Below are 26806 nucleotides of genomic sequence, written 5' to 3' on the forward strand. Positions count from 1 at the left end.
TTTCCATGATAACCAGCTCTGATGTGCATAACATAGCTAAAATTGTTTTCTTATCTTGAAGTCTGTGGCCTTATCCTTAGCCCATCCCAAAATTAAACCACTAATAAATTCAATTCTATTCATTTTGCAAAGCAGTTCCTGCCCTGTGCATTTTTCAGTAGAAAGCTTAAACAACTTTCTGAGTTAAAAAAATAAAAAGCTACCACTACATGGAGAGCCTTATTTTTGTCACTATTTTTGTACCTAAAACTCATCAACTTAACAAGTTGTACCCTTCAACCCTAAATTTGGAAAAGGCTGAAACTAATTCTCATTCTTCCCCTACGCAGTACTATTGGTATTCAGTTTTTTTGGTAGGAAGACCATGAAGAAGGTTTTATTTAGAGAAAGAAATGTGTTAATTTACAGAAAGTTAAGCAGAAGTCTGTCAACCAGAAATCACTCAAAATGCACATGTTGGAAGTTACTTCTAAGAATAGCAGGTTTTGTTTTCTGGTATTTTTGATGAATGAAAGCAAAAGCTCACCTCTTTCCTTTGGAATTTTGGTCAGAAAGAATGTTGGAATATCAAGAGTGAAGAAAAAGGTGTCCAGTACTCTACACAGCCAAATTAAAGTCTTAGCTCAACTTACCATTTTCTGGACTACTTCTAATGCTTCTAATTGATTTTTGTGAGTCCAGAGACAAAGGGAGGGAGGAAAATGCAGGTTAGGGAAAAAAAAATCCTTCCCCTTGCTTTCTGAAAGCATTAAAATGTTAGTTGTTAAGATTGTCATCCTGCCTCTATTCTGCCCCATTTCTCTCCTTTTAGAGGCAACACACTGCCTTTTGGTGCTTCAGAACTAGCCAAACTTGTGAATGTTTGTGTATTTGTAGCAGCCAAGTGACTTACTTTAAGACTGTAATAGGGCTGTGCTAGTTTGAGGTTCTACCACTGTGACTCCTAACTGAAGAATAGCTTCTGTCCCTTGACCCTGGACCTTCCGTACCCCTGCTGTTTAGTACTTATTCTGATTGCCCTGTTTGCTAAAGCGTACAGATGAGACAGATAGGAGTGAGGACTACTTGTGCAGAATAGTAATATCGCCAATTCTCAGAATGAAGCTATTTTACAATTAATGTGGCTAGAGTTAAAATAAGGAAACCTTGATGAATAGCATGAAGCAGTATTGACTTGTGACAGACTCCTGAGTTGTGTGTGCAGGGAAGAAAGTACCCCCTCACACACCTTGTTTTGACAGTTGAAGGTAATGGTTCACACTAGGAGAATTGTGACATTCCTCAAAAAAATTTTGTCGTTAGAGGCTTCCCTCAGCTTTGCCTTTCAGGGTCCAGATGGGAAAACCCTATAAGCATTTGGAATCATCCTACCATACTTTTTTTAATAGCCTGTCAAAATAGGAAAAGAATTTGTTAGTCTTGTTTGTCAAGTGATGACCCTTTTGGATAGATGTCAGTGTGGTACTTCAACTAAGCAATTGAATTTTAAGTCTTTATTTCTGGAATGAGACTGACCTCTGTTAAAAAATTTCAGACTTCAGAAAGTGGGAAGAGATGTATTTAGGAAATCACAGTATACCTACTTGTGTGGCAGGCCCGCAGTGAAGATGAACCCAATTTAGACCCTTAGGGTGGTTGGGGGGGACATGATCAGTTAGTCTTTGTGAGGAGGATTTTAGGGACTAACCCAGTTGTGGAGCTGGTAGGGGTATAGGTAATCCACCACTGTCTTATAGCAGACTCAGCCTTTACCTGTTCATGCCTGGATTAGCTCCCTTTCTTTCCTTCCTGTGTCCCAAGGCTCTTGTACGTATTTTGTCTTATGGAATATTCAGCATTAAATACTGTCTAAAATAATGTACTTTTCTCTTTTCTGATGTCCAGAAAGATTCTTACTGTATTTTAAACCTACCTCACAGGGTTGTTGTGAGGTTAAATGTATGTTATGCTATTTGCAAACTTTAAAGCTCTCTCTATAACTGTTGTTATCTCTGCCTCTGCTAACAAAGCTTCTGATAAAGTGTGTCTTTGGAATGCATTGAGAGGTATCACTTTTTTAATTGAGCTCTAAAGGTGGGAATGAGGGTAAAGAACCTGAAGTCTTACTCTAGTCAGATGGCTCCACTTTGCCAACTTTTTGTTTAAGCCTACCTTGAATATCCAGTGAATTTTTATTAAAGCTGGGCAAAGCATTTTTTTATCATTCCCAGAATCAAAACTAGAATCTGAGGGAATAAGTGTACACTTAATTTGTTGTCTTTTTATTCAAAGCCTCTTGTTTTTGTTAATTCCCTTTATCAGGAGTCAAGTGTCAAAATTTCAAAACCTCCATATGAGTATAACTGATTTGGACCCATTTCTCCCCTGGTTTCATGTCATATGTTAGCCTGAGGGACAGTATTGTGAACTTTGTGGAGTTCCTGCTGTCTAGGGAAAATATGGCAGTAGATTGTCATAGAAGTATTGCCTCCAAGAGTGAAGTTCAAGATCAGGAGACTTTTGTTGCTGTATTAGAATCAACTGAGCTCCTGACACCTTTTCTGAGACCATGATGTCTCAGTACTGACCAGCAATAGAGGCAACAGGTGAAACTGATAATTAGTCCACTGCCTGTCTCCTGGGACCTTTTCTTAAATCTGATGCTTACACTTCTACCTCCAGACCCTAGCTTGCCAAATCTACTTGGTCAAAGTTTGGGGCTAAAAATTCTGATGGTTCGGTGGCTACAACATTCTGCTCTCCATAAAGCCCTATGCATCCTTCCACTGTCTTTAGGATGATTTGTAGTCTCCTGTCCAGGGCGAGAAGGTGGGGCTCTGTGAGGACAGGAGAGAGTTGGTCTTCTTGAAGTGACTCCCTCATCACATCACTCAACCTGTAATCTGGATGAGCCAGCAACTGCAGGTGCAATAGTGTTTTCTTTTTTATCCTGAAATGACAAGGAATTATGGGGGGAGACAGGCAAACAAGCAAAAGTTTTTTTAAAATTTTTTTAGTATGCACACTAGCTCATCTGTTTGATAAATGTTCTCAGAGACTTCCCTCTCCCAAGAGACATTCTGGTGAAAACTAAGCAAAAAGGAGAAGACAGGACAAATGTAAAGCTTACTCAAATTTTTCAGGACCTTTGTCCAACTTTTTGTCCTTGGCCTAAAAGAACTTTCTAATCTTTTGAATGTAAAGATAAAAATACCAGACCAGAAGTTCTTAACTTTTTTTATGTCATGGACCTCTGGCTGTCTGGTGAAGCTTTATATTACCTTTCCTCAGAATGAGGTGTTTAAAATGCACAGAATTTAAAAGGAAACCAATTATATGAAAAAACTAATGATCAAAACATTTTTTAAAAGTTCATGAATCCCCAGGTTAACCTCTGAACTAGACGTGTCTATGTGCTACCCACTGCAATAATGTTAGCAACTGTTAAACCAAATTCAAAGTGGGCTTTGGTACCCAGGAGCATTCCAAAGTGGCTTAGGGTTAGGGTTAGGGTAGGGTTACTGGCTTGGGAAGAAATGTAGAGTAGGTAAAATGGTGAGTCCAGCAAAAATCTTAGGATGTTTTTTGGTTTTTAAAGACTGGCTCTCCTCATTTCACCAAGGCTAGAAATGCAGGGGCTACTCACAGGCTCAGTCCCACCACTAACAGACACAGGAACTCTGACCTCCATTTCCATTAAGGACTGCTTTGCCGTTACTTAGATAATCTGGTGGGCCCCCCTCCCCCTTTCTGGGGCTTCATGATACTAATATCAACCAAATCAACATAGCCCACTGCAGCTTAGAATTCCCAAGCTTAAGATCTAAGAACCTCATTATTCCCAGTAGCAGGGATTACAGGCACTGAGAGGAGCATATTTTCTCCTACATTATTCCTATTCACAAGGTACTGGGTAGGGAGGGATCTGGACTATATTCCTTGGTTCCAGAGCTTGCTGGAATTTCACTTACCTCTGATCCAGAAAACAGAAACTAATAAGATGGAGAATAAAGTGAGGGTACAGGTAGTGGTATGAAGATGGATGAAGATTTAACTTAGCAAAAAAACTTGATCAAGGATTTTGATTACTTACATAAAAAGTCAGCTAGAAATGGGGAAGTTTTGCTAGGTATATGAATAATTTTTTTGTAACTGAAGGGAGCCGAAGCAGCTGAAAGGAGGACAATTTTACGTATAGCTCAGACACAGAGGAAGTGTCATGGATGCAAAGTAGACATTATCTAGAGAAACAGTGGCCAGACAAAACCTGCTATCCTTTAATTTGACTCCACCTTTTAGAAGAATCTAATTTAGGACAGTTGTTCAAGACTAAAAGGGCAACGCTTATGACGTGACTTTTAATGCTGGGAAAAGCAGTGGGCTTGTTGACAACATTAAATGTTAGCCTTAGTGTCCTTAAAGTAAATGATTGAGTCTTCTAAAGAACTAACAAAAGTACTAACAGCATTGACGTAGTGCCTACCACGTGCCAGGCACAGTGCAAAGCACTTTACAGAAAAAGACGACTAGTGATGTAAAATGTTTCTGATCAGTCACAGAGGGGAAAGGCAGGAAGGGAAATTGAGTTCATTTGCTCTATACCGTGTCCAAATCCATAAGAATTCTGGGTTTCTGAGGCCTGGTCACCTGTTACAGTGCTTAACTGCTTAAAGGATGAAAGAAAACTTACATGCAGCATTGGGAGAGGGGTGAGAGGATGGAGAGCTCATCATGAGAATGTCGCCCAAACCTAAGAGAAGATACTGTGGGTGAATGAGGATTCCTTGGGGACGTGACATCAGGATAGAAGAATTTTCCCCCTCCCCACCCTTTCTTCCCTCAGATTTTTTTTTTTTTGGAGGCAATCAGGATTAAATGACTTGCTCAGGGTCACACAGTAAGTGTCTGGGGCTAGATTTGAACCTGGGTTCTCCTAACTATAGGGCCAGTACTCTATCCACTTTGCTACCTTTCCCCCCTGCTTTTCTAAATGGACGTACCAGAGGAAAAAATCAGTGACCAAGTAATGTGACTTCTTGGTCCTTGCTTTTACTACTAAGGAAAGATTGAAACATGAGTCAGGATGTCCAAATGACCAAGCTGATGTGGAGACTAATCTTGAACATAAACTGTCCTCAGTGAAATTAAAAGGCAATAGCCATCTGGTTATTAAAAAAAAAAAAATAACCAAACCACAACCTGAAACAAGGAGTGAGAAATGCAGAAATCTGTGAGAGTCAAACTAACCCTATAGAAGTTTACAGTGAAAAAAGTAGTTAGAAATCCATACCCACCTCCCACCTCTTAGGGAAATTACATATCATAGATTGGACAATACTTGGTCCTTTCTCCAAAGAACTTAGAAAGAAGGGAATGAGGAAAGAGAGAATAGGAGGAGCAAGGACCCTCTCTGAGCTTGAGCCTAGGGATAGTCAAGGTAAGCAATTATGGGAACCAAAATCAGGCTAAAATATTCTTATAAATGGAATATTTTCAATACTCGAAAAATATGTTTCCTAGAGTATGAGTTATGTGAAGCTACAAAGCCTCTAGCAAATGGTAACCCATAGGTAGGGATTAGAGAAGAGCACACAAATGCCTTATCCTTTCTCTGCTGGGATTTAGGGAATTCTTAACAATTGTTTGAGGGTATATTTTGGTGTGGAGTAGAGAAGAGGATTTTTTTTTTTTTTTTTGTGGTGGAAGGAAAGAAAACAGACACAAGGGATGTCTCTTACCCTCTGGCATTATCCAGGTGAATGAGGAACCCATCATCCCCAAACTTGGTGAACATTTCATAATGGTGACGGTCCATGTTGCCTATATAGAAAGGGAAGAAATAGGCCATAGGCCATCAGGTTGGTCTCCTGACCTCTCATTCCTTTCAATGATGAAGAGGGGCAAATAGAAGCTCTAAGAACTGCAGTCTGACTTGACCTATGGGTATAGAACTGAATGCAGGGCAACGAGATGAGAGCTCCTGCAGGGGCGACCCAGCTAGAGTTGGTGCAGATTATGGGCTGTTTTATGAAAGAAGCCTTGGGGTGCCATGTAATCATGTAGGATTTTACCAGTCAACATCATTTCTTTCTGCCTTTCCTGGCTTCTTCAGCTAAAAGAACACCAGGATCTGCCTTCAGCAGATATAAAAGTCCTTGGAAAGTCAATTTGTGGCATGGAATAAAAATGGGATACAGGTTTGTGCCTTATTTTTTTTGGTTGTCTGCCTGATTGCTTGGTAGTTGGTCCCATGAAGGTTAACACCGTGCTTGTCTTCACCCTCATGTCTATCTCTTGACCTTGGGCCTCAGTTTTTTCCTCGAAAATGAAGGGGTCAGACTGGATGATGTTTATTGTCTCAGTCCCAAGTTAATAATCCTACCCACTTATTCCTACCCTACCTACTTCCTCCTGTGACCCTAGAACCAGAGGTTCCCAAACTTATTTGGCTTACCACTTTCTTTTAAAAAAAAATTATTCAGTGCCCCCTGGAAATCTACTTTTCTTTAACCCTATAATGGTTTTTTTTTAATTGCATCATTTCAAATAATATACATTTTCTTTAAAAAATGGTGCATCTTAAATTTAATAATTTATTGTAAATTTGTGAGAATTTTTCCTGCATTGAAATTTTGATGACACAGTGTTGCATCATGTAACTGTATAGCATCATATCGTAAACAAGTCATTACACGCATACATTCTTGCCAATGCATATTGGACTTCCTGACCGTGAACAATACTATGTTCACCTGCCAACACTTGCTTGTTAAGACCTGTCTGTAGAGCTGATCACTGATTGGTTATAACTTGCATTTGTGTGTTTATTTGGAAAATAATGTAATCATTAAGACTTTTAACTCTGTTACACAACAGATGAAACTTCCAAAATTTTCTTCTCCTCTTTCCTTATGCTTCCGCAGCTCCCTTATTTTTATTTAATGCTCCCCAAATGCACCAGAGGCTACTACCACCCCCAGGGGCAGTATGGTCTGTTTTGGGAACCAATGCAGAGCATAGTGAGGAAATGGAGATGCAAACAGTAAGGATCTCCTAACAGTAGGATGGAGACTTAGTTTCTTTTGCTTGTGAACTTGAGCTTGGCTCTTAGTCTGCAGTTTTTAACACTTATAGATATTGCCCTTTCTGCTTTTCAAAGTACATTCAGGATCTCATTTTACCCTTTGAGGGAGGTGGGTCAAGCATCGTCATCCTTTTTCTTTTTTTTTTATTCACACCTGGGAGGCTCAAGGTCCCTGAATTTGGTGACATATAGGCATATGTGAATAAAATTTTCCCCATACTTTTTAAATTAAAAAGAAATTGCCCCAAAGATCATAGTGTACACTGAATTCTATTTTCTGGTGGCTTTATAACCTACTATTGAATTAGAAAATAGGGACTAAGGTTATGATCCCCATGTTATATTGAGGGATATGTGATGAGACTTAGATATGCTAAGTAACTTACCCAGGGTTATGCTGCAAGTCAGCAGCATAGCAGGTTTAGGCTGTGGGCCCAAGAGTTACCTACTTGAGAGGCAGCAGAAAGGACACTGGACTTGGAGTCAGAAAACCTGAGTTTCATTCCTGGCTCCTGTACTAGCTGTATGACCTTGAACAAACCATTTAATCCCTCTCAGCCTCAGTCTCTTTATTTGTAAAATGGAAATGACAATACCTGCCCTGTCTACCTCATAGGGTTGTTGGGATCATATGGAGCAATGTTTGTGATGCACTTTTAAGCTATAAAATATTATCTATATAAAATACTTTACATATGCACACATGTATATGTATATATATGTGAAGTGTTTCTACACATGTAAAATTTATGTTTGTATAATGTAAAATGTGTGCATGTACACACACAGACACACATACATACTTTATAGTTAAAAAAATTGGTTGGCTTATTGTCCTTCATTCTCAAAAAGGACTAAAATGGGGGGCGGAGCCAAGATGGCGAAGTAGAAAGACGCACATACACATAGCTCTGAACACACAAACCACAGAACGGCTAGAGAGGACCAAGCCAGGGCGAATTCTGCACCCAGAGACCACGGAGTATTGGAGCGAGGGAGATTCCTGCTCCAGAGAGACCTGCGGACCTCTCGCGGGGGATCCTTCGCGCCGCGGACTGGGCGCCTGGACGGGGAGCAGAGTGCGGCCCTGCCGCAGCCGCGACACTGAGGGGAGGAGATCCGAGAGGGCTACGGGGACGGGATCTCCAGTGGCCACGCGGGTCCCCCCACCCACAGAGGGACCTGCAAACCTCTTGCAAAAGGTCCGTCGCGCTGCAGACGCGGAGCCCAGCCCGGACCTGCGGTGGCGGCGGCGGCGGCCATGGCTCCAAGAGGCACAGATCTGAGAGGGCTCTGGAGGCGGGATCTTAAGCGGCAGCACGGGCCCCCCCACCAACAGGTGACTGACGGGGGTGGGTGAGAGAGTCTCTTTGGCGGGTTGAGAGGGGAGTGGGGTGCCCCCAAGGCTCGGGCCCCCCTGGGAGGTGGGGGCTGAGAGGCAGCTGCAGACGGGGGCTCCCCAAACGGGCAGGAGCCTGGATCCATTGTGGAAGGTCTGTGCATAAACCCCCAGAGAGAACTATGCCTGAGAGGCGGCCCTGCCCCTGACCACCTGAACTTAATTCTCACACTGAATAGCAGCCCTGCCCACGCCAAAAATCCTAAGGCGGGAAGCAGCATTTGAATCTCAGTCCCCAAATGCTGGCTGGGAGGACCAGGAGGCGAGGTGGGTGTGAGGAGAACATTCAGAGGTCAGGCCACTGGTTGGAGAAAATGCCAAGAAAAGGGAAAAGAAATAAAACTATTGAAGGGTACTTTACCAGAGAAAAGACACTTCCTCCCTTCCTTTCTGATGGGGAGGAACAATGCCTGCCATCAGGCAAAGACACAGAAATCGAGGATTCTGTGTCCCAGCCCACCCAATGGGCTCGGGCCATGGAAGAGCTCAAGAGGAATTTTGAAAATCAAGTTAGAGAGGTGGAGGAAAGACTGGGAAGGGAAATGAGAGGGATGAGGGAGAAGCATGAAAAGCAGATCAGCTCCCTGCTAAAGGAGAACCAAAAAAATCTTGAAGAAATTGGCACCTTGAGAACTAGCCTAACTCAGCTGGCAAGGGAGGTGCAAGGGGCCAATGAGGAGAAGAATGCTTTCAAAAGCAGAATTAACCAAATGGAAAAGGAGATTCAAAAGCTCACTGAAGAAAATAGATCTTTCAAAACTGGAATGGTACGGATGGACGCTAAGGACTTTTCGAGAAAGACAGATATCTCAGAACATAGCGAGAAGATTCGAAAAATGGAAGATAATGTGAAATATCTTATTGGAAAAACAACTGACCTGGAAAATAGAATCAGGAGAGACAATGTAAAAATTCTGGGACTACCTGAAAACCATGATCAAAAGAAGAGCCTAGACATCATCTTCCATGAAATTATCAAGGAAAACTGCCCTGAGATTCTAGAACCAGAAGGCAAAATAAATATTCAAGGAATCCGCAGAACACCGCATGAAAGAGATCCAAAAAGAGAAACTCCTAGGAGCATTGTGGCCAAATTCCAGAATTCCCAGGTGAAAGAGAAAATATTGCAAGCAGCTAGAAAGAAACAATTCAAGTATTGTGGAAATACAATCAGGATAGCACAAGATCTGGCACCCTCTACATTGAGAGATAGAAGGGAATGGAATAGGATATTCCAGAAGTCAAAGGAACTAGGACTGAAGCCAAGAATCACCTACCCAGCAAAACTGAGTATAATACTTCAGGAGAAAAAATGGTCTTTCAATGAAATAGAAGACTTTCAAATTTTCCTGATGAAAAGACCAGAGCTGGAAAGAAAATTTGACTTTCTAACACAAGAATGAAGAGAACCATGAAAAGGCGAACAGCAAAGAGAAATCATAAGGGACTTACTAAAGTTGAACTGTTTACATTCCTACATGGAAAGACAATATTTATAACTCTTGAAACATTTCAGTATCTGGGCACTGGGTGGGAGTACACACACACACACACATGCACACATGCACACATACATAGAGACAGAATGCACAGAGTGAATTGAAGAGGATGGGATCATATATTAAAAAAAAATGAAATCAAGCAGTGAGAGAGAAATATTGGGAGGAGAAAGGGAGAAGTTATATGGGGCAAATTATCTCTCATAAAAGAGGCAAGCAAAAGACTTATTAGTGGTGGGATAAAGAGGGGAGGCAAGAGAAAAACATGAGGTCTATTCTCATCACATTCCACTAAAGGAAAGAATATAATGCACACTCATTTTGATAGGAAAACCTATCTCATAATACAGGAGAGTGGGGGATAGGGGCACAAGCAGGGTGGGGGGGAGGATGGAGGGGAAGGCATGGGGAGGAGAATGCAATCCGAGGTCGACACTCATGGGGAGGGAAAGGACCATAAGAAAATAGAAGTAAAGGGGGACAGGATAGGATGGAGGGAAATATAGTTAGTCCTATACAACTCAACTAGTATGGAAATCATTTGCAAAACTAAACAGATATGGCCTATATTGAATTGCCTGTCTTTCAAGGGGAAGGGGTGGAGAGGGAGGGAGCTAAGGAGGTTAGAACTCAAAGTGTTAGGACCAAATGTAATGTTCTTACCACTGGGTAACAAGAAATACAGGTTAAGGGGTCAAGAAAGCTATCTGGTCCTACAGGACAAAAGAGAAGACGGAGACAAGGGCAGGGAGGGAGGATAGAGGAGAGAGCAGATAGGTCACAGGGGCAATTAGAAAGCTCGGGTTTGGGGGGGGGGAGGGGATAAAAGGGGAGAAAATTTGTAACCCAAAATTGTGTGAAAATAAATGTTAAAAATTAATAAAAAAAAAAAAGGACTAAAATGAAATCACTATGTCAGAGTCAAATTACAGTGTGATCAGACCAGTAGGAGCTTAGAATGTTCTACCACAGGTCAGACACAAATAGTTCATGTGAACATTTGGGGTAGATTCTCTGAATTTGCTTATTTCATGTTTCTTTTGAGCTACTGTAATTCTTCTTTGCTTATAGAGGACAACATCTTCCCTGATGAGGGTACACCATACCAGGCAGTTCTATACCAGTGTCTCCCATGTCAATTAATTGCAAAATTCTTAAGAGTGACCTTGAGAGTGTCCTTATATTTCTTTTTCTGACCAACATGTGAGCACTTGCCTTGTGTGAGTTCTCTACAAAATAGTCTATTTGGCATTTGAACAATGTGGCCAGCCCATTGGAGTTACCCTTCCTGCAGCAGAGTTGGAATACTTACAAATAAAAAGTATGTTATAAACATTGCCCCCATGTGATCCCAGTAACCCTATAAGATGGACAAGGTCAGGTATTATAATCCTCACTTTACATACACATGTATACACACACACACACACACACACACTTAGGTGAGTACACACATTTGCAGTATACAATATACGCAAATATACATGTATGCATATATTATACATACTTGCACACACATATTTGGCTCAGACCTGTGATTTCATTGGTTTAGGGAATTCCTGGTTTGGAAGCTCTATGTCAGTAAGTCTTGTATAGTTTATAATTTGAAAGAGTTACCTTGTCACTGAAAGGTTAAGCTATTTGCCCATGCTTACATAACTAAGTATGTGCCATGGGCACCACTTGAACCTGAATCTTTCTGACTCCGTTGCTAGTCCTCTATCCATTATTCCACATTGCTTCTTCAAGTGTTATTTAAATGTGATTATTTTATGTTACCTATTAAGAAGTCAAAGATGGCCATGTCGATGATGTTGAGGAGTCTGTTGCTGCTATTATAAGGATAAGTTTGCTTCACTGAGTCACAATACAATGGATTCACTTCCCACCTAAGGAAAAGAAGAAGGTCCAGAGATAGTCCCAGATCCCCTTCTATTTCCCCTACTTCCCCATTAGATCCACTAGTCTTCCTCTGGGCTTATGGTGTTTTTTCAGTGAAACGTTGGCTATTCAGGCTAGCCAAAGGGCCAATTCCTAAAGACTTAGGATGATTATTTAGGACGTTATGGATCTTTTTGCTGAGAATAGACCCTGGTCTAGAGGGTAGAACAGAGACCACATCAGTCAGAGAGGCTATTACAAATCTCTTTCAGCCTGTCAATGCATGGATAGAGTAGATGTGGGAGAGAGGCACATATTAGTGGCAACCATGGAAGATAACTGATGTGGGATAGTTATAAATTGATCAGGGAGAAGACCCCATAGGTCCACCAAGGAATAACTACAGTTTGGCAGCAGGGATAGACTCTGAACCAGGGCAGGTGATAAGCCAGTCTAGTCTTGAAGCAATGTCACAGTGCCTGGAACATAGATGCTTAATAAATGTTTATTGATTGATTTGTTAAGGAGAAGGGATGGCTCTTATGGGCTGCTTTTGAAAGTAAGAGACAATTCTAGCCATGGGCCCTACATTTGGTGGCTACATTTTGCCAACTAGGACATGGACTGCAGGACTATCTGACAAGCATGTCATTGGGACCAATGGCTGAACTCCATCCATCTGCTCTAAATTCCCAGCTCCTATAGGGACTTACTCCTCTTTTCCTGCCAGTGAGTAAGATCGGATCCATGGGCTGGGCACAGACAGTCTTGGGGCCAGGTTGAGAGATGGCAGGAATGCTGAGAGGGATCCCTCCAACAGATGAGGGTTGCCACAGACTGCATACTCAGTCTTGCACATATATGGACACTTAGCAAAGAAGCACACGTTGCTGGCTAGATGATGGGGGAGGAGAGAAAACAGAAACAACAGGATGGGTTTAGTAGGACACTGTCTTTATAGCTGCAGAAAACATGAATTCAGTAGAGTTACATGTACAGACAGTTCTTGCTTAAAGTAAATTCACATTATGTACTTTACAGAAAGAATTCTGAAAGAAATCTACATTCCAAAAAACTATCTATGTAAACTCTACTGTACAGTACTGTGCTTTCTGTCTCTCCACATTTGTCCCTTGGCTCTGTGTTCCATAGCTTCTCCTCAGCCCCCCCAAAAAAACCTTAAAAAAACTAAACTAAAAAAACCCTCTGAGTGAAAGCAGTACACTGGATGCGGATTTGGTTTAAGACCTTCAGCACCGAGAGAAGTGACTTTTTCCCCACTCTGTCCATCTGCCCACAGCTGGTCCCCCACATGTCTATTCCTTCCTTGGCACTATATGTTCTTCCTCTCAGTTCTGGCCAGCACTTCCCCTGCATATTCCTCCCTGTGTACTTCCTCCTGCTCCCTATTCTCTGTCCCTGGCCCCCATGTGTCCTTGAATTATGTGCCAGCCTCCTCCCACCACAGACCTGTGGTCCCCTTCCTTCCTCCTCTCCTTCTCCATATCCTTGGGGAAATTAGCATAATGTAAAAATTACTTTAGTAGAAGTCTGCAGAGGTTCCACCTATGTAAATCGAAAAATGTCTGCACTATCAAATGAGATAACATGTAAAGTGCTTTGTAAATTTTTCATATAAATGCTAGCTAATATTAACTATTAGAAAAGGGGGAGAGCAGATGAAATAAAGAATAATTCCATTCTCCAGCTTGGTGTGTGTGTGTGTGTGTGTGTGCGTGCACGCGCACTACGTAAAGTTTTTTTTGTTGTTAAAAAAATAAAATTTACAAATATTTCGAGAACCCCTGATTTGGCTGTGGTGTGTATTTCTATTATCATGCATATTTCCAGTCTTATACTTTAGTAGAACACATAACCATTAATTTAGAATTAGAAAGACTTTAGAGGTCATCTGGTAAAACCCTTTATTTTTCAGATAAAAAACTGAAGCTCAGAGAGGTGAAGTGACTGATTTGTTCTATGTCATACGTGTAGTTAAATGTTAAAGCATGGATTTGAACCCAGGTCATCTGACTCTAAATCAACTCTCTTTCTACTGTTTCATGATCCTCATAAGTTCCTGTGACCAAAAAAAAAAAAAAATCAACCGTTTGGTGGGGAGTTTTTCCACACTTAGCCAAATGGGTCTTCAGACAATAGACATAAAAGCTGTCACTGAGCTGATCCATGAAATCTTTCCAGCATCATAGGATTTGGAGGAATTTGTAACTCTGCCTCTGAGAAGTTGATTCAAGCCATGACATAATGAAGCAAGGTTCCTGCCATTTAGGCTAGGCTAGTGTTTCCTTAGAAGGCAGGAAAACCATTCTCTAGACTTACTTGGTTTGGGGGACTAAGGCTTGAACTTTTAAATAGCTTCTAGGTCCTTTAAGGCACAAAAGCCCAATCTACAAGGAATTAGCATCTTTTGCTAACTGTATTGGTTGTACTGTATTGGTTGACACATCCTGCTGAACATAGATGAGAGGACCTGTATCCCCCTCAACCGATGCTGCATCTTTGATGAATATCCTTTCCATGCTATTGTTAGGAAAACTTTTTTTTTGTTAACTATTACATGATCTATGAAAATTTAATTTAACTCCATTCCCAAGCCTGAGTCACTGGACTGATCTGAGTCAGGCCTGGACCAGAATATGAGACACTGGCAGGAGAAGACATTAAAAGAGAAGGAGAGGGCAGCTAGGTGGTCAGTGGATAGAGCACTGGCCCTGGAGTCAGGAGGACCTGACTTCAAATCCAGCCTCAGGCACTTACTAGATGTGTGACCCTGAGCAAGTCACTTAACACTGATTGCCTCAAAAAAAAAAAAAAAGAGGATGTGAAGAAAGGTGACATGGAAGTTTAGTAGATAGAGAGCTGTCTTCAGGGTCAGCATGACCTTGGTTCAAGCCCTACCTCTGACAGATTATGTGATTCTCAGCACTGAAAAAATAAATGACTTTAAGATTTTTGAGAGTTCTCAAAGACTAAGTTGCCAAGCAATTGCAAATCTGCACTAGTTAAAGGGGGTTTCTCACTGGGAGCTTCCTATACCAAAGAAATCATGGTTCTACTTTAAACATGGTATAGAGGATAGAATACTAAATATCCTGTCAAGGAGACCTGGGTCCAAATTCAGCTTCAAAACTGACATATGCTAGCAGAGTGATCATGGACAAGATAATTTCTCTAAGCCTTAGTTTCCTCATCTGTAAAAATGGGAGGGGTTGGACTTGATGATTTCTAAAATCTCTTCCAAGTTAAATCTAGTATCCTATGAGCTCTTTCCTAACCAAAATAGTTTTTTAAGGTTTCGAGAATTGCCACTTGGTCCTTACAAGTTGTAATTTATTTAATAGGAACCTGGGTGCTAGTTCTCATGACTTCCACAAGGAGGAAGGACACACTGACCTCAGTCTCATGGTGTCCCTGCTTTCTGTGTTACAGCATCCATGTGATTACAGAGATTTGCCATTTACTGGATTGATTATTGACACATATGCACTTAAGGTAGCTCGTTCAATACCTATACAGGCCAGTTAATGTCACACACCCAGAACAACTCTTCCCTAGTCACATATGCCATCTATCAATCCCAAAATAGTCAGTAGGTGACAGACTAGGATGACTGAACCCAAACAGTCCCCTTTGCCACTAATACTCATGTACTCAATGTACATGTACTCAAAGTACATGCACTAAAGACAGTGGAGTGATGACCCTATTTCCACATATATTCACTCTATGCTTAGTCCCTAGAAGGTATTGGGGTTCTTGTTCTATACCTGGGGAGACAAAGAAAACACTTTGCAGGATTTCATTTTTGGTGACCTCCAAAATTTCCTTGGTGACATTCAACAGCCTCCCCACAGTTGGGGGGACACGACGGAAATCCAGAATCCTGAAAGAGAGGGAGTGGACATTAGTGTGCCCTCTCAATGACTCTCTTCCTCTCCTCCAACCTTTCTTATGGAACCTGTCACTTTCTGCTTCCTGCAACTGCTGTTAGATAGAAATCCTAGTTTTTAATTCTACCTTTGATATTTACTAGCAGCATGATCATGGGCAAGTCACTTGGACGCTTTGAGTCTCAAAGTTTTATGCATAAAATGGAGATAATAATACCTAGTCCCTTCCTAGTCCACAATTACAGGATAATGGTGAGGGTAAAATGATATCATGTATGTAAGCACTGTAAGAAGTCAATAGTTGTGATTGTTATTGTAATGATTGATCATAGCACTGATCTATGATTTCATTGGCATATGGAACTCCAAATCGGAAGTCTCCTCCAATATTATTGTTACTGTGACTGTTATTGTTCCTTGAGAACAGCAACTATGTCTATCTATCTTGTATCCCTAGGACTTAGAACAATGATTTACACTTAACTGGTGCTCAAGAAATGGCTATTGAATCTCTTTTGCTGCTGTATAATAGAGAATAATCCTGTCCTCACCATACTTTGCACTATACACTACACACACACGCACACACACACACACACACACACACACACACACACACACACAAAGAGGTAGAGTTCATTTCCCAGGCTAACCAATTCCAAAATTCATTGTACCTTGTACACTTGTCCAGGATTCTGAATAGACCTAGCCAGGGGAGACTAGTGAATGAGTAACCATGGAATAGAGCTGATGGGTGTCCTCCATGGATTTTCCAGTTTTAAGTTAAGTGGGACAATGGTCCTACTTCATCACTTCCCCTTGGCCATACCAGCCACCTTCCTGACGGAGCCTTAGAGAACTATTTCTTCATCTCCACAAGGAACTATCAGAAACTTGGGAAAACACTTTCAATTTACCGTATTTGATTTCCCCAGAACCTCAATAGCTTGGGGTAGAAATCATTCTCCCAAGTTCAAAGATAGGAGAACTGTGACCCAAAAAAGTTAAATTTGAAAGAAAAGATAGCTAATAATAATAAAACACATGTATCACCTTAAATTTTGCAAAGTACTTTATATACATTAAATTATTAGTCCTCATAATCCTGTGAAATGGGTGTTATTATTACCCCATCTTGTTGGGGATAATAAATTATCTCCAGATAATTTAGCTAAGGAAACTGAAGTTCAGAGAGGGTAACTTGCTTAGGATCGTAGAACTAGTAAATATATAAGGTTGAGTTAGAACCCAACTCTTCCTGATTCCAATCATTTATTTCTACCACACACTACCTCTGGAAGCAAGGTAGTAGTAAGATGAAGATTCCCAATCACCAACTGTGATGTCATATGCTACTCTCTACAAGTGATGAGATGGGGAGTATACATGGTGGGAACCCATAGGAAACAGATCAGTAGGAAGAAATGTCAGGTGGTCACATTGAGCCAGGAAGGGTCCTACCCAGGATCCACTCTCAGAAATGTCATACCACACCCTTCCTCTCAATACCATCTACTTGGTCTTCAGGCTAAAAGTACCCACCGATCTAGATGGAATGCTGCAATCTCAGCGTTGTGCCTCTGAAAGTCAATGAAATAGAAGAAGTTTTCAGGTGTTTCTTCTTCTCGTTGCTGTCTGGAAGGAAGCAAGGAGTCATGATCTGGGCATACTTACTGGATCCTTCATTCTCTCTTTAAGCCATACAAGAATGTTATGGCCAAGGTTTAAGAAAACAACGACAAACTTTTCTTTCTTGGTATGGATGGTAGTCTAGAGATAAAACAGATGGTAGTTCAGAAAGTCTCTCCAATTTCTGGGCCTAGCTTTTCATTTGACAGTTGTCATTTTTTAGATGTGGTCCCTCCACCCACTCCACCGCCTCATAATGCCCCTCCCCCCATATCTGAAATCATCTTTGTTTAAACTTCTAGATTTACTGAGGGGTAGGAGTGGGAAGCTCCCTGCCTAGGACATCAGAGGTGGGAAGCCACTCCAATGCACTTGAGCTAGACCCTACCCCTCCTTATAAAATCCTTAGCCTTGGTCTGCATCTACTGTCTTTCCAGATGTGTGGAATGACAATGAGATCCCAAAGATTCTCCCCTTCAGATTGGAAGAAGGGACAAGAGTTTGGTGTAACTATATAGCAATTCCAGGGAAGTCTCTCACTGTACCATCTTCCTTCTCCCATGGTCTGAAGACCAAAAATGTGCCAAATAAAGGTCCATTAATTTCACCAGTGAATTTCTTGTTAATTTTTCTGGAAAGCCCTCTCTAATTCCCTAAAAACACTATCACTTGGGATAGTAAATAGGAGGAATGATAGCTGTCTGTCTTTATACCATAGCCAAGGTGCTTGAATCCTGTAATATTAGAGCTGGAAATAACTTCAACAACCATGACTCCCCTTCAAATCCCACCTCCATTTTATAGAGGGAAACTGGGCCCCAGAGAGTGGTTCAGGTTCCTGATCTGGCGTTCAGTAGGACCATCCACAGTCTGGTGCTGTACTACTTTTCTGATTTTATCTTGTATTATTTCCTCTATGTTCTCCTTGCTTCAGTCAAACTGGACTATTTGTTATTCCCTCTACACAGCCTATGCTTTCAATCATTGTACCTTTGTTTACTCTCTTTCTTGTGCAAGAAATGACCTCATGAGCTCCTGTTGAATTCTAACACATCCTTCAAATCCTAACTCTTCCATGTAGCCTTCTACATACTCCCCTCAATAATAACAGCCTTTCTTTTTGGACCACACTTTTTGGGCTATCTCTTTAATGCACTTATCCTATAATATTGTATATTTTGATTTGATGGGTTTATATCCTATACTTTATCCTAGACCAGTACAGTCAAACTCAGAGAAACGGAAGGCTTTAAACTATACATAAGGATCCTTGTGGGTTACATAACGATGTAGAAAACCACATATTAACATTATCTGGTCTGTTGTATTTTCATTTATCATTTTCTAATTACATATTAATCTGTTTCAGGGCAGTAGGGAGTATTCGTTGTAGCCTGTGGAGTACATGTTTGATACCTCTGCTCTTAAACTCCACACAAAGAATTGTTTCTTACTTAATCTTTACTGGTAGTTAGGACAAATGCTCTGCACACACTGGTGCTTCATAAATGTTGGTTGAATTGAGAGGACAAGTTCAATCCCCACATTTGATAGATAAAGGAACAGTGGTCCATGGGAGTGCTTGGCTAAGATCTCTCAAGCAGTGGAGTAGCAGAGATAAAATTAGAACTCAGGTCCCCTCTCCTCCACCACCAGTGAGTTAGCCACAGAGCCAGAACCGGAACCCAAGCCTCCTAATTCCAAACTCAGTGCTCTGTCCAAGATAATATTTATGGGCATTATATCTCATCATTAAGAGTCTTGGACAGACAAAATCTGAGCTAGTTGGGAGAACCAAAGAACCCTCAATAGCAATGGCTTTGAAGAATGGATTTCAGACAGTTGGTGGGAGTTCTACGTAAGCAGAAGAGAATAAAGATGAAGCAGAATGAGATAACTCATGTTATGATGAGATTATCTACTGAGATAACAGAGATAACTCAGTAGAAATAGACTCTCTTTGATGAGACTTACTATCTCCCTGTCCCTCATCTTGTCTGAATCTAAAGAAGCTGATTGTTTTGAATGGGCTTTTTGGGGTTAGGGAAGGTTTGTTGAATCCTGAATTCAGAATTGGAAGGAATCCTAGAGCTCATCTGGTCCAACCTCTTTATTTTGTATATGAAGAAAGTGAGACCCAGAGGTTAAGTGAAATTTAGACTCTGACACAAAATTCAAAATTCTTTCCACTACATCAAGCAGTCTCCCAGAGAAGAGGAAGTATATGAGAGGACCTATTTCTTTTCTAGATCTTTTCAGAGTTCTTCCTACAGAATAATCTGTCTATGAATGAATTCTCTAAGGAGGTTGGAGGCTGGTCAGTCAGTCAACAAACATTTATTAATTGCTTAATATGTGCCAAATGCTGTGTCAAATGCTAGGGATATATCTTGGTGAAAATATGGTCTCTGATCTCTAAGGGCTCACATGCTAATGGGGGATATAACATACAAACAACTATGTATAAACAGAAATCCTATTGCCCAAGTATGGCCATGATCATTTACGGACGAAGAGTGCAGTAAATGTGAATACTGGTCTTTGGGTTTACTTTGCTAGGAACATGAAAGATAATGCCCTTGGAATAATTTCATAAGCTAAGGTGGATTACTGAGGCAGAGCTACAAAAGCAATTAAAATGTAATGCATTGTAAATAAATAGCACAAGTCATTTAAACAATGATTTACAAATCGCAAACAAAAAGAAAAAGAAAAAAAAGGAAAACAAAACAAAATCTCTCCCTAACTTCCCACCCGGCTACCAGAGCCACAAAAAACCTTATCAATACATAAAATGAACTATTTTCAGGATTGCTATTTTAAAAGGGAATGATGTGTGTAATTCCAATTCAGTGAACAGTCTTTGGGGACCAGCACTTCCCAAATTCTCCATAGAATACTAGAAGTAGAAAGGGCCTTAGAGATCATCTAGTCCATTTCTCTTCCATTTTGCAGATGAAACTTAAGTCTAGAAAACTGGAGTGACTTGTCTAAGATCACATAGCTACCCAGTTGTAGAACTGGGATATTTTGATTCCTATTTCTTGCCACTACACCACATTGTAAACCTGCTTGCCTCCTAAGATTCTCCTCCTCCCATGGGTAAATACTGTGGATCCAGTTAAGTCAGCATCTTTGGATCCTATCAGAATAAAGTGCATTTTGAGTTGTAAAAAAGAAAGGATAAATTGCATTTCCCCCATGTCTCTCCATAGTAGGAATCACTGGGCATGAAAGTTTCCTTTATCTTTCATCCCACTGACACAAAATATTGTGTTCATTTGTAGTACAACATCTAGTTGTTTTAATTAACAGCTGTTTGCTATTATATGGGGAAATTATATGGAAGATGCCAAACTCTAAATGACAGGCCTGGAGTGTCTGTACTGTTCTTTCAAGTGCTAGAAGAAGTTGTTGAGGCAGAACACCCCAATGGAGCATGAGGTTGACAGTAGAAGTGGGCAAGGCTGGTGCTTACCTCATGGGTTTGAACATTGCCTTCCCGAAGTCTTGGAACCTCAGAACCAATTTCAAGTGGACTCCACTGGGCTTCACAACTGGGATGGTGGCATAGGATAGAAGGATGAGTTTAGAAGTTTCCTGGTCCTAAGGCTCGGATCATAATCTTGCTGTAATTGATTAGGTCTGGTTTATATTTTGACTCCCTCCCAATTCCGGGATATTAGCTCAAATCAACTTAATTCAGCAATTAAGCTCTTATTATATTCAAAGCACTGTAATGAGCAGAAGGTTAGAATGCCTCTGGTGGAATGGACACCTTCTATAGTGCCTATAGGGCAAATCTCCAGGATATTGATTACTTTAGGCATTGTTTTTCTTTCCCCTACTGGAAAAGGAAACAGTGAAGGTGTCTCCATAATGTTCCTGGGTTTTACTGAAAAATCTATTAGACTTTTTCTTTTAAGAATTGTAGACGGAACTCTAGGCTTTGGATCTCATCTCTTTAATTTGATTCCACCACCTCTGAAAGTCTTCAAATTGAGTATTATTGTTATCGAAACAGTCAAGTCCTGGAGTTTAGACATTATGTATAGTGATTGGTACTTTTTCATTTTTCATATACTGAGTGGGGGCCAGACAGAGGTGGGAGTGTAGCACTTACTCTGGGTGCAGTCACATACCCCCAGCAAAGCCTTCTCATCCTGACTGTAATCTGCAAAGGAGAGGAAGCAGAGTGAGACCAATCTTATCTACCTAACAGATATTCTTGCTTGACCCACTGATATGTTTATATGACTCCAAAAGGAAAATGAGATATGACATGTCTTTCTGATTGTCAATAATCCCCAGAGGTCTCTAATTCCCTGTCTTGCTCCTAGTCTCAAGATTCTGTAACTCAATGGAACATGTGACAGACCTCCAAAAGCACTGAAGATGACCTGAATTCTTTCCCATCTTTTCTGATTACTTGCTATGTGAACTCTGGCAAGTTCCTGCATCTAGGGAAATATGGTGGCCAGACTGGGACGTGTCAAAAGATCTGAATTATAATCCTTTGTCTATCTTATGCAAGTGCTTCACCTTTCTGGGCTGCATTTTCCTCATTTGTAAAATTAGAGGACTAGACTAGAAGATCTTTCAGGTCCCTTATAATTCTGACACTCTCTGAACTCGTCTCTCAGTTTTTCAGTTTCCTTTTCTTTAAAAATAGAAAACACAAAAACAAAACCCTTCCCTGTACCTAGGAGGCAGTAGCTTGTTGTAGAAAGAACACTGAACTGATTGTCTAGAGACTTGAATTCCAGCTGTGTGACTAACCAGCTGTATGATGATGAGCTAATCACTGCCCCACTCTGGGACCCAGTTTTTCAACTGCAAAATGAGGGGGTTAGAATAGATGATCTCTATATTTTCTTCCAGCTCTAAGACTGTGCATTCTACCATATGAAACAGCTCTGAAAATAAAAGATTTAAAAATGCGGTGATAACTCTTTCAAAAAGTTAAAAAGCCTTCTAACAACGTAATGGGTTACTGTTATTTTATAAAGTGCCTCAAAATAGCTCCTCTTTAAAGGTTAAGCTGTTGCTGTGCCCTGGGGAAAATGTCCCAACCCCTTGTTGAGAAATTGATAAAAATCTGGTTAATTCCAGGAAACCTCACCAGCACTGATGGTAGGGAAGTGTCTCATGTCATGAAGGAGTTTGTTGATGGTAGGACTGGATCTGGAGTACAATCCATAGCGATTGATGCCCAGGTGGAACTGGACCCAGCTGGCTTCATATTGGAACTGTAGCGGAGCCTCTGAGGAAGTCTGATTGAGCTTCTCTTTGTATATCTTGTGACGTCTGAAAGAACATACTAAGACTTTTCACTAGAGGATTGAGGATCCAAATCCCAAATATTTTATGTTCTAAAACTGAGATAAATGAATGAAGGTCATATAAGAACCACAAAGAGATGAACACTGGAGGAAGCAGAGCTAGATTAATCACTAAGAGTCAAAAAAGCTTTATTATTACATGGTCATCATTGTGTTGGATGCTGTGGGGGAAGGGAAGGAACAGGAGAAGAGAGGGATGGAGAAAGGGAGGAAGGAAGGATTTATATGATGCTTACTACATGCCAGACACTGTGTTTTTAAGCGCTTTACAAATATTATCTCATTTGATCCTCACAACGTTACTGGGAGGTAGGTGCAATTATTTTCTCCATTTTACTGTAGAGGAAACTGAGTCAGACAGAAGTTAAGAGAATTGCTCAGAGTCATACAACTAAGGTGCCTGAGGCTAGACATTAACTTAGGTCTTCTTGACTTTAGACTCAGTACTCTCTCCACTGTGGCACCTAGCTGCAAGAAAACAGAAACTCCTGCCCTCAATGTGCGCCCAAGTCAGCTTGGCTTGATTCTAGGTATTGTTAATTTTCAGTGCAAACATTTATAACTTGGAAATCAATACAGGCTATAACTCAGGGCTTAATTTTTTATTTTGTAGATTGCCTTAAGTCAATGATGAGAAAATATTGGTAATGCTGATTAAACTCAGAAGTGTGTCCATGAGTAATTTTCTCTTCTTTTTGGAGAGCTGGTTGTTAAACATTTACCAAAACACTCCTGCTTACAATCTGTTTGCGGAGACAGGATGGTATAGATGTGAAATAAACAGATAAGAATACAATTTCATTTAAAATCAATTATAGTCTACGGTTAAGACTATAAATCCAAGGCAAAGGGGCATCTAGATGGCACAGTAGATAGAGTGTAGGCCCTGCTGTCTAGAGAACGTGAGTTCAGATTTGGCCTCATACATTTACTAACTATGACCTTGGGCAAACTGTTCCTCATCTGTAAAATGATCTGGAAATGAAAAACCATCCCACTATCTTTGCTAAGAAAACTCCAAATGGGATCACAAAAAGTCAGACACAACTGAAAAAGATTAAACACCACCATATATAAACAAAGGGTAGTGAAGGATCCCTATGGAGTAGTCAGGGGAGGCTTTATGCAGAAAGAGGCTCTTGAGCTGCTTTTTGAGGTACAGAATTTTGATTGGTGGAGATATAAGAGGAGAGAAGGAATAGGCACAGCATGTTTGAGAAGTTAAGCCTGGTTTGTGTCGGGAGCTAGTAGGAGATACAATTGAATACATAGAAAAATCTGTCTTCGTTAGCAGTGATACGTTGGGAAAGTAATTTTCCTCATCTGCAAAATTTAAGTTTCCTCATCTATAAGCTGTTAAGCACTGTTAAGGGGTCCCCTGAACTTGTCCTTTCGAATTGACATATTTTCCAGAAATACTGGACCCAGAGCATGCAGGAGGTCCTGAATGTGTCAAGGACAAAACCAAATTTGGACATCCCCACAGCTGACACAATTTGTTGTTAGCATCCCAAGCAGAACTTCTTGTATGTCCCTGGGAGTCAGGACAGGTGCCAGGCAGTCTGTACTAGGCTTGTGCAACTGGCACCTGTGTTGATAAGTAGACCATCCTATCTTCATAGTCTAGCAGTACCTAAGGGAAAGGAATTTGGCTCTTGTCATCACCTCGCTCCTCCCTGTTGTAAACACTAAAAAGTTAGTTTTCCACAACATGTTGCAGTTTCAAGATGGAATAAGATAGCAAGCATCACCAACCAATCAGCTTTCAGGAGAAGCAGTTAAACTAAATGCAAAGTTCTTGATAAAGGGGTCAGACTTGAAACTAGACTAAACCAGCTGGGGTCAATGACCAAGAGAAGGCTTTTCTTCATTGTGCTTGCTTAACGAATTCATTGCATATTTTCTGACACTCCCCACATAGGATTAGAGTCTCAATATCTGCACACATAATGCATGACTGAGGAGGGCATCATGACAAGGAGATGTATGCAGTGGGAATGTACCAGAGACTGTAATTCAGAAGGATCAGGACCAATCCTGATCTGGAAGGGATGGACATCTAAAAATTAACATCGTAAAGCTTGCTCTTGCTTCTGTATAGGTGCACTTCTCTCATGGTAGGGAAAGTGACCTCTTCTTACAAGAACTGTAACAAGATTCTTCTTTGACTCTGGACTTTACTTTTGTTTGTGGGTCTTGATGTGAGCTTTACTCTAGATGGGGAGGGGGTTTAGGAAGAGGCCCTATTTATAACATCTCCTTTCTGAGGGGTTTTGTCCTTTCCCCACCTTCAGTGCACTTTCTCCCCCTTCCATGCCACACCCCTTCAGGTGGAGATTTGGTTTCCACTTCCTTCCTTTGTTCTGTTGTCATAAATACCCAAATACCTGTATGAATTGTGAACTCTTTAGGTTCCACATGCATGTTCATTTCTCCTGTAATGCACCTAGTTTTCACATAAATTTTGTGAAGTTGTGATTGCCTTTTGACAAAAATCATGAGGTTTGATGAGCTCTAAGTTCTCTCTAACTTTAACATAGTGATGGAATCCTAATAAAGCTGCCCCCAGCCCTAATATTCTAACATCCTTATGGGCCCCACTGTATAGCAGGCATGTGCTGATTTAACCACACAATCTGGCTTTAACCACATATCAGGTCCCCACACTCAATACAGCCACTGCTAACCGCTGCCCTCAGATCTAATTCACATATTTGAACAGTTGTGTTCTTGTACTCAACCGCAATCACATCATCCATTTAGCCCAAGACAGGACCATGATACCTAACTATCCATCTTGACCAGATAGGACCACAATAGCCAGCCAATTAGAAGGCAGCATGACCAGAATGTTTAACCACTGAACCATAGAAGGGACCCCTCCCCTATTACGTAAACCCTTAACAAACCCCTCCTGCCTTTATTAATTCATAATTTCTGTTATGTAATTGTATCTTTACCCTATAAAAATCCATCTTCCTTTCTCTGAAGCTGCTGATTCTTCTTGGAACTTAGTCCACTTCATGAGAGGTGTCAATCTCAACAAATGCCTATACTTTGATTAGAGGTGATCTGACTCTGAATTCTGTGAGCCAGTTCCATCACAACACGCCATGAAACCTCAACAGTTTTGGCATCCCTGGGTGGGCAGAAACTAAACCCTGACAATAGGATTCCATGACTTCCATCCCATAGGCTAGGCCAGTACTTCTTATACTTTTTGGTCTCAGAACTCCTTTGTGCTCTTAAAGATTATTAAAGAACTCAAAGAGCTTCTGTTTATTTGGGTCATATCTACCGATATTTACCATAATGAAATAAAAACTGATACAATTTAAAAATATTTGTCAATTCATTTAAAACATTACATTTTAATACAAATATAAGCAAATATATAATTTGTTATTTTATATTATATATATTTTAATGAAACATAATTATACCTTCCAAATAAAAAAAGTAATGAGGAGAGTGGTGTAGTTTTAGATATTTTTGCAAATCTCTTTAATGTTCAACTGAATCATTCAATTTTTGATGATATGCTGTTTTGGTCAAAGTATGTAAAGAAAATCTAGCCTTGTAAAGATATATAGTTGAAAAGGGTAAATTATTTTTATGGATAAATGCTGTTTTAGTATTATTACGAAAATAGTTTTAACCTCAGAGATTTCTTGAAATAGTCTCAGCATCCCTAGAAGTCTATGGACCACACTTTGAGAACTGTTGGGACAGACAAACTACTACAAATGTCAGACCACTGACTGGAAGTTTGAATAGAAGGCTGCGACTTCTTGAAGCAAGTAGACTACTTGATTGCTATCTCTTTTCACCTTCATGGACCATATGGCAACCAGGCTTGAGTGCCCTCTGTGATGAAAATCATCCTAATGACGGATGGTGTTTAATTTCATAATTTGATGTTACCAACAATCCTTGTATTGGATCACTGGGCAGTACTGAAAGAACTGACAGACTTCTCCCTGAACAGACTTGGGGTAGTAGAAAGTTTTCAGACAGGTTTGGCAGTAACATTTGTGACTCCAAATCTATAATCATTTTGTGTGAGATTCTTTTCTGTCTGC

General features: G+C 40.6%; 1 protein-coding gene across 1 annotated transcript in view; it reads right to left on the minus strand.

The window, feature by feature from the left end:
* Positions 1–2240: 2240 nt before the first annotated feature.
* Positions 2241–26806, minus strand: part of FAM20A (FAM20A golgi associated secretory pathway pseudokinase) — a 67252-nt gene continuing 42686 nt past the window's right edge. Inside the window, exons 2-11 of the mRNA XM_072645506.1 lie at positions 22505–22689; positions 21506–21556; positions 20861–20939; positions 17296–17388; positions 15631–15746; positions 12556–12736; positions 11741–11850; positions 5718–5799; positions 4670–4729; positions 2241–2929 (exon numbers count right to left, since the gene is read on the minus strand). Of these exons, the coding sequence (XP_072501607.1) occupies positions 2665–2929; positions 4670–4729; positions 5718–5799; positions 11741–11850; positions 12556–12736; positions 15631–15746; positions 17296–17388; positions 20861–20939; positions 21506–21556; positions 22505–22689 (1222 nt within the window). The 3' untranslated portion in view covers positions 2241–2664. The remainder of the gene's footprint in view (positions 2930–4669; positions 4730–5717; positions 5800–11740; positions 11851–12555; positions 12737–15630; positions 15747–17295; positions 17389–20860; positions 20940–21505; positions 21557–22504; positions 22690–26806) is intronic.

Source organism: Notamacropus eugenii, chromosome 2 (assembly GCF_028372415.1).
Source record: "Notamacropus eugenii isolate mMacEug1 chromosome 2, mMacEug1.pri_v2, whole genome shotgun sequence".
In the NCBI taxonomy this organism is placed as follows: Eukaryota; Metazoa; Chordata; class Mammalia; order Diprotodontia; family Macropodidae; genus Notamacropus; species Notamacropus eugenii.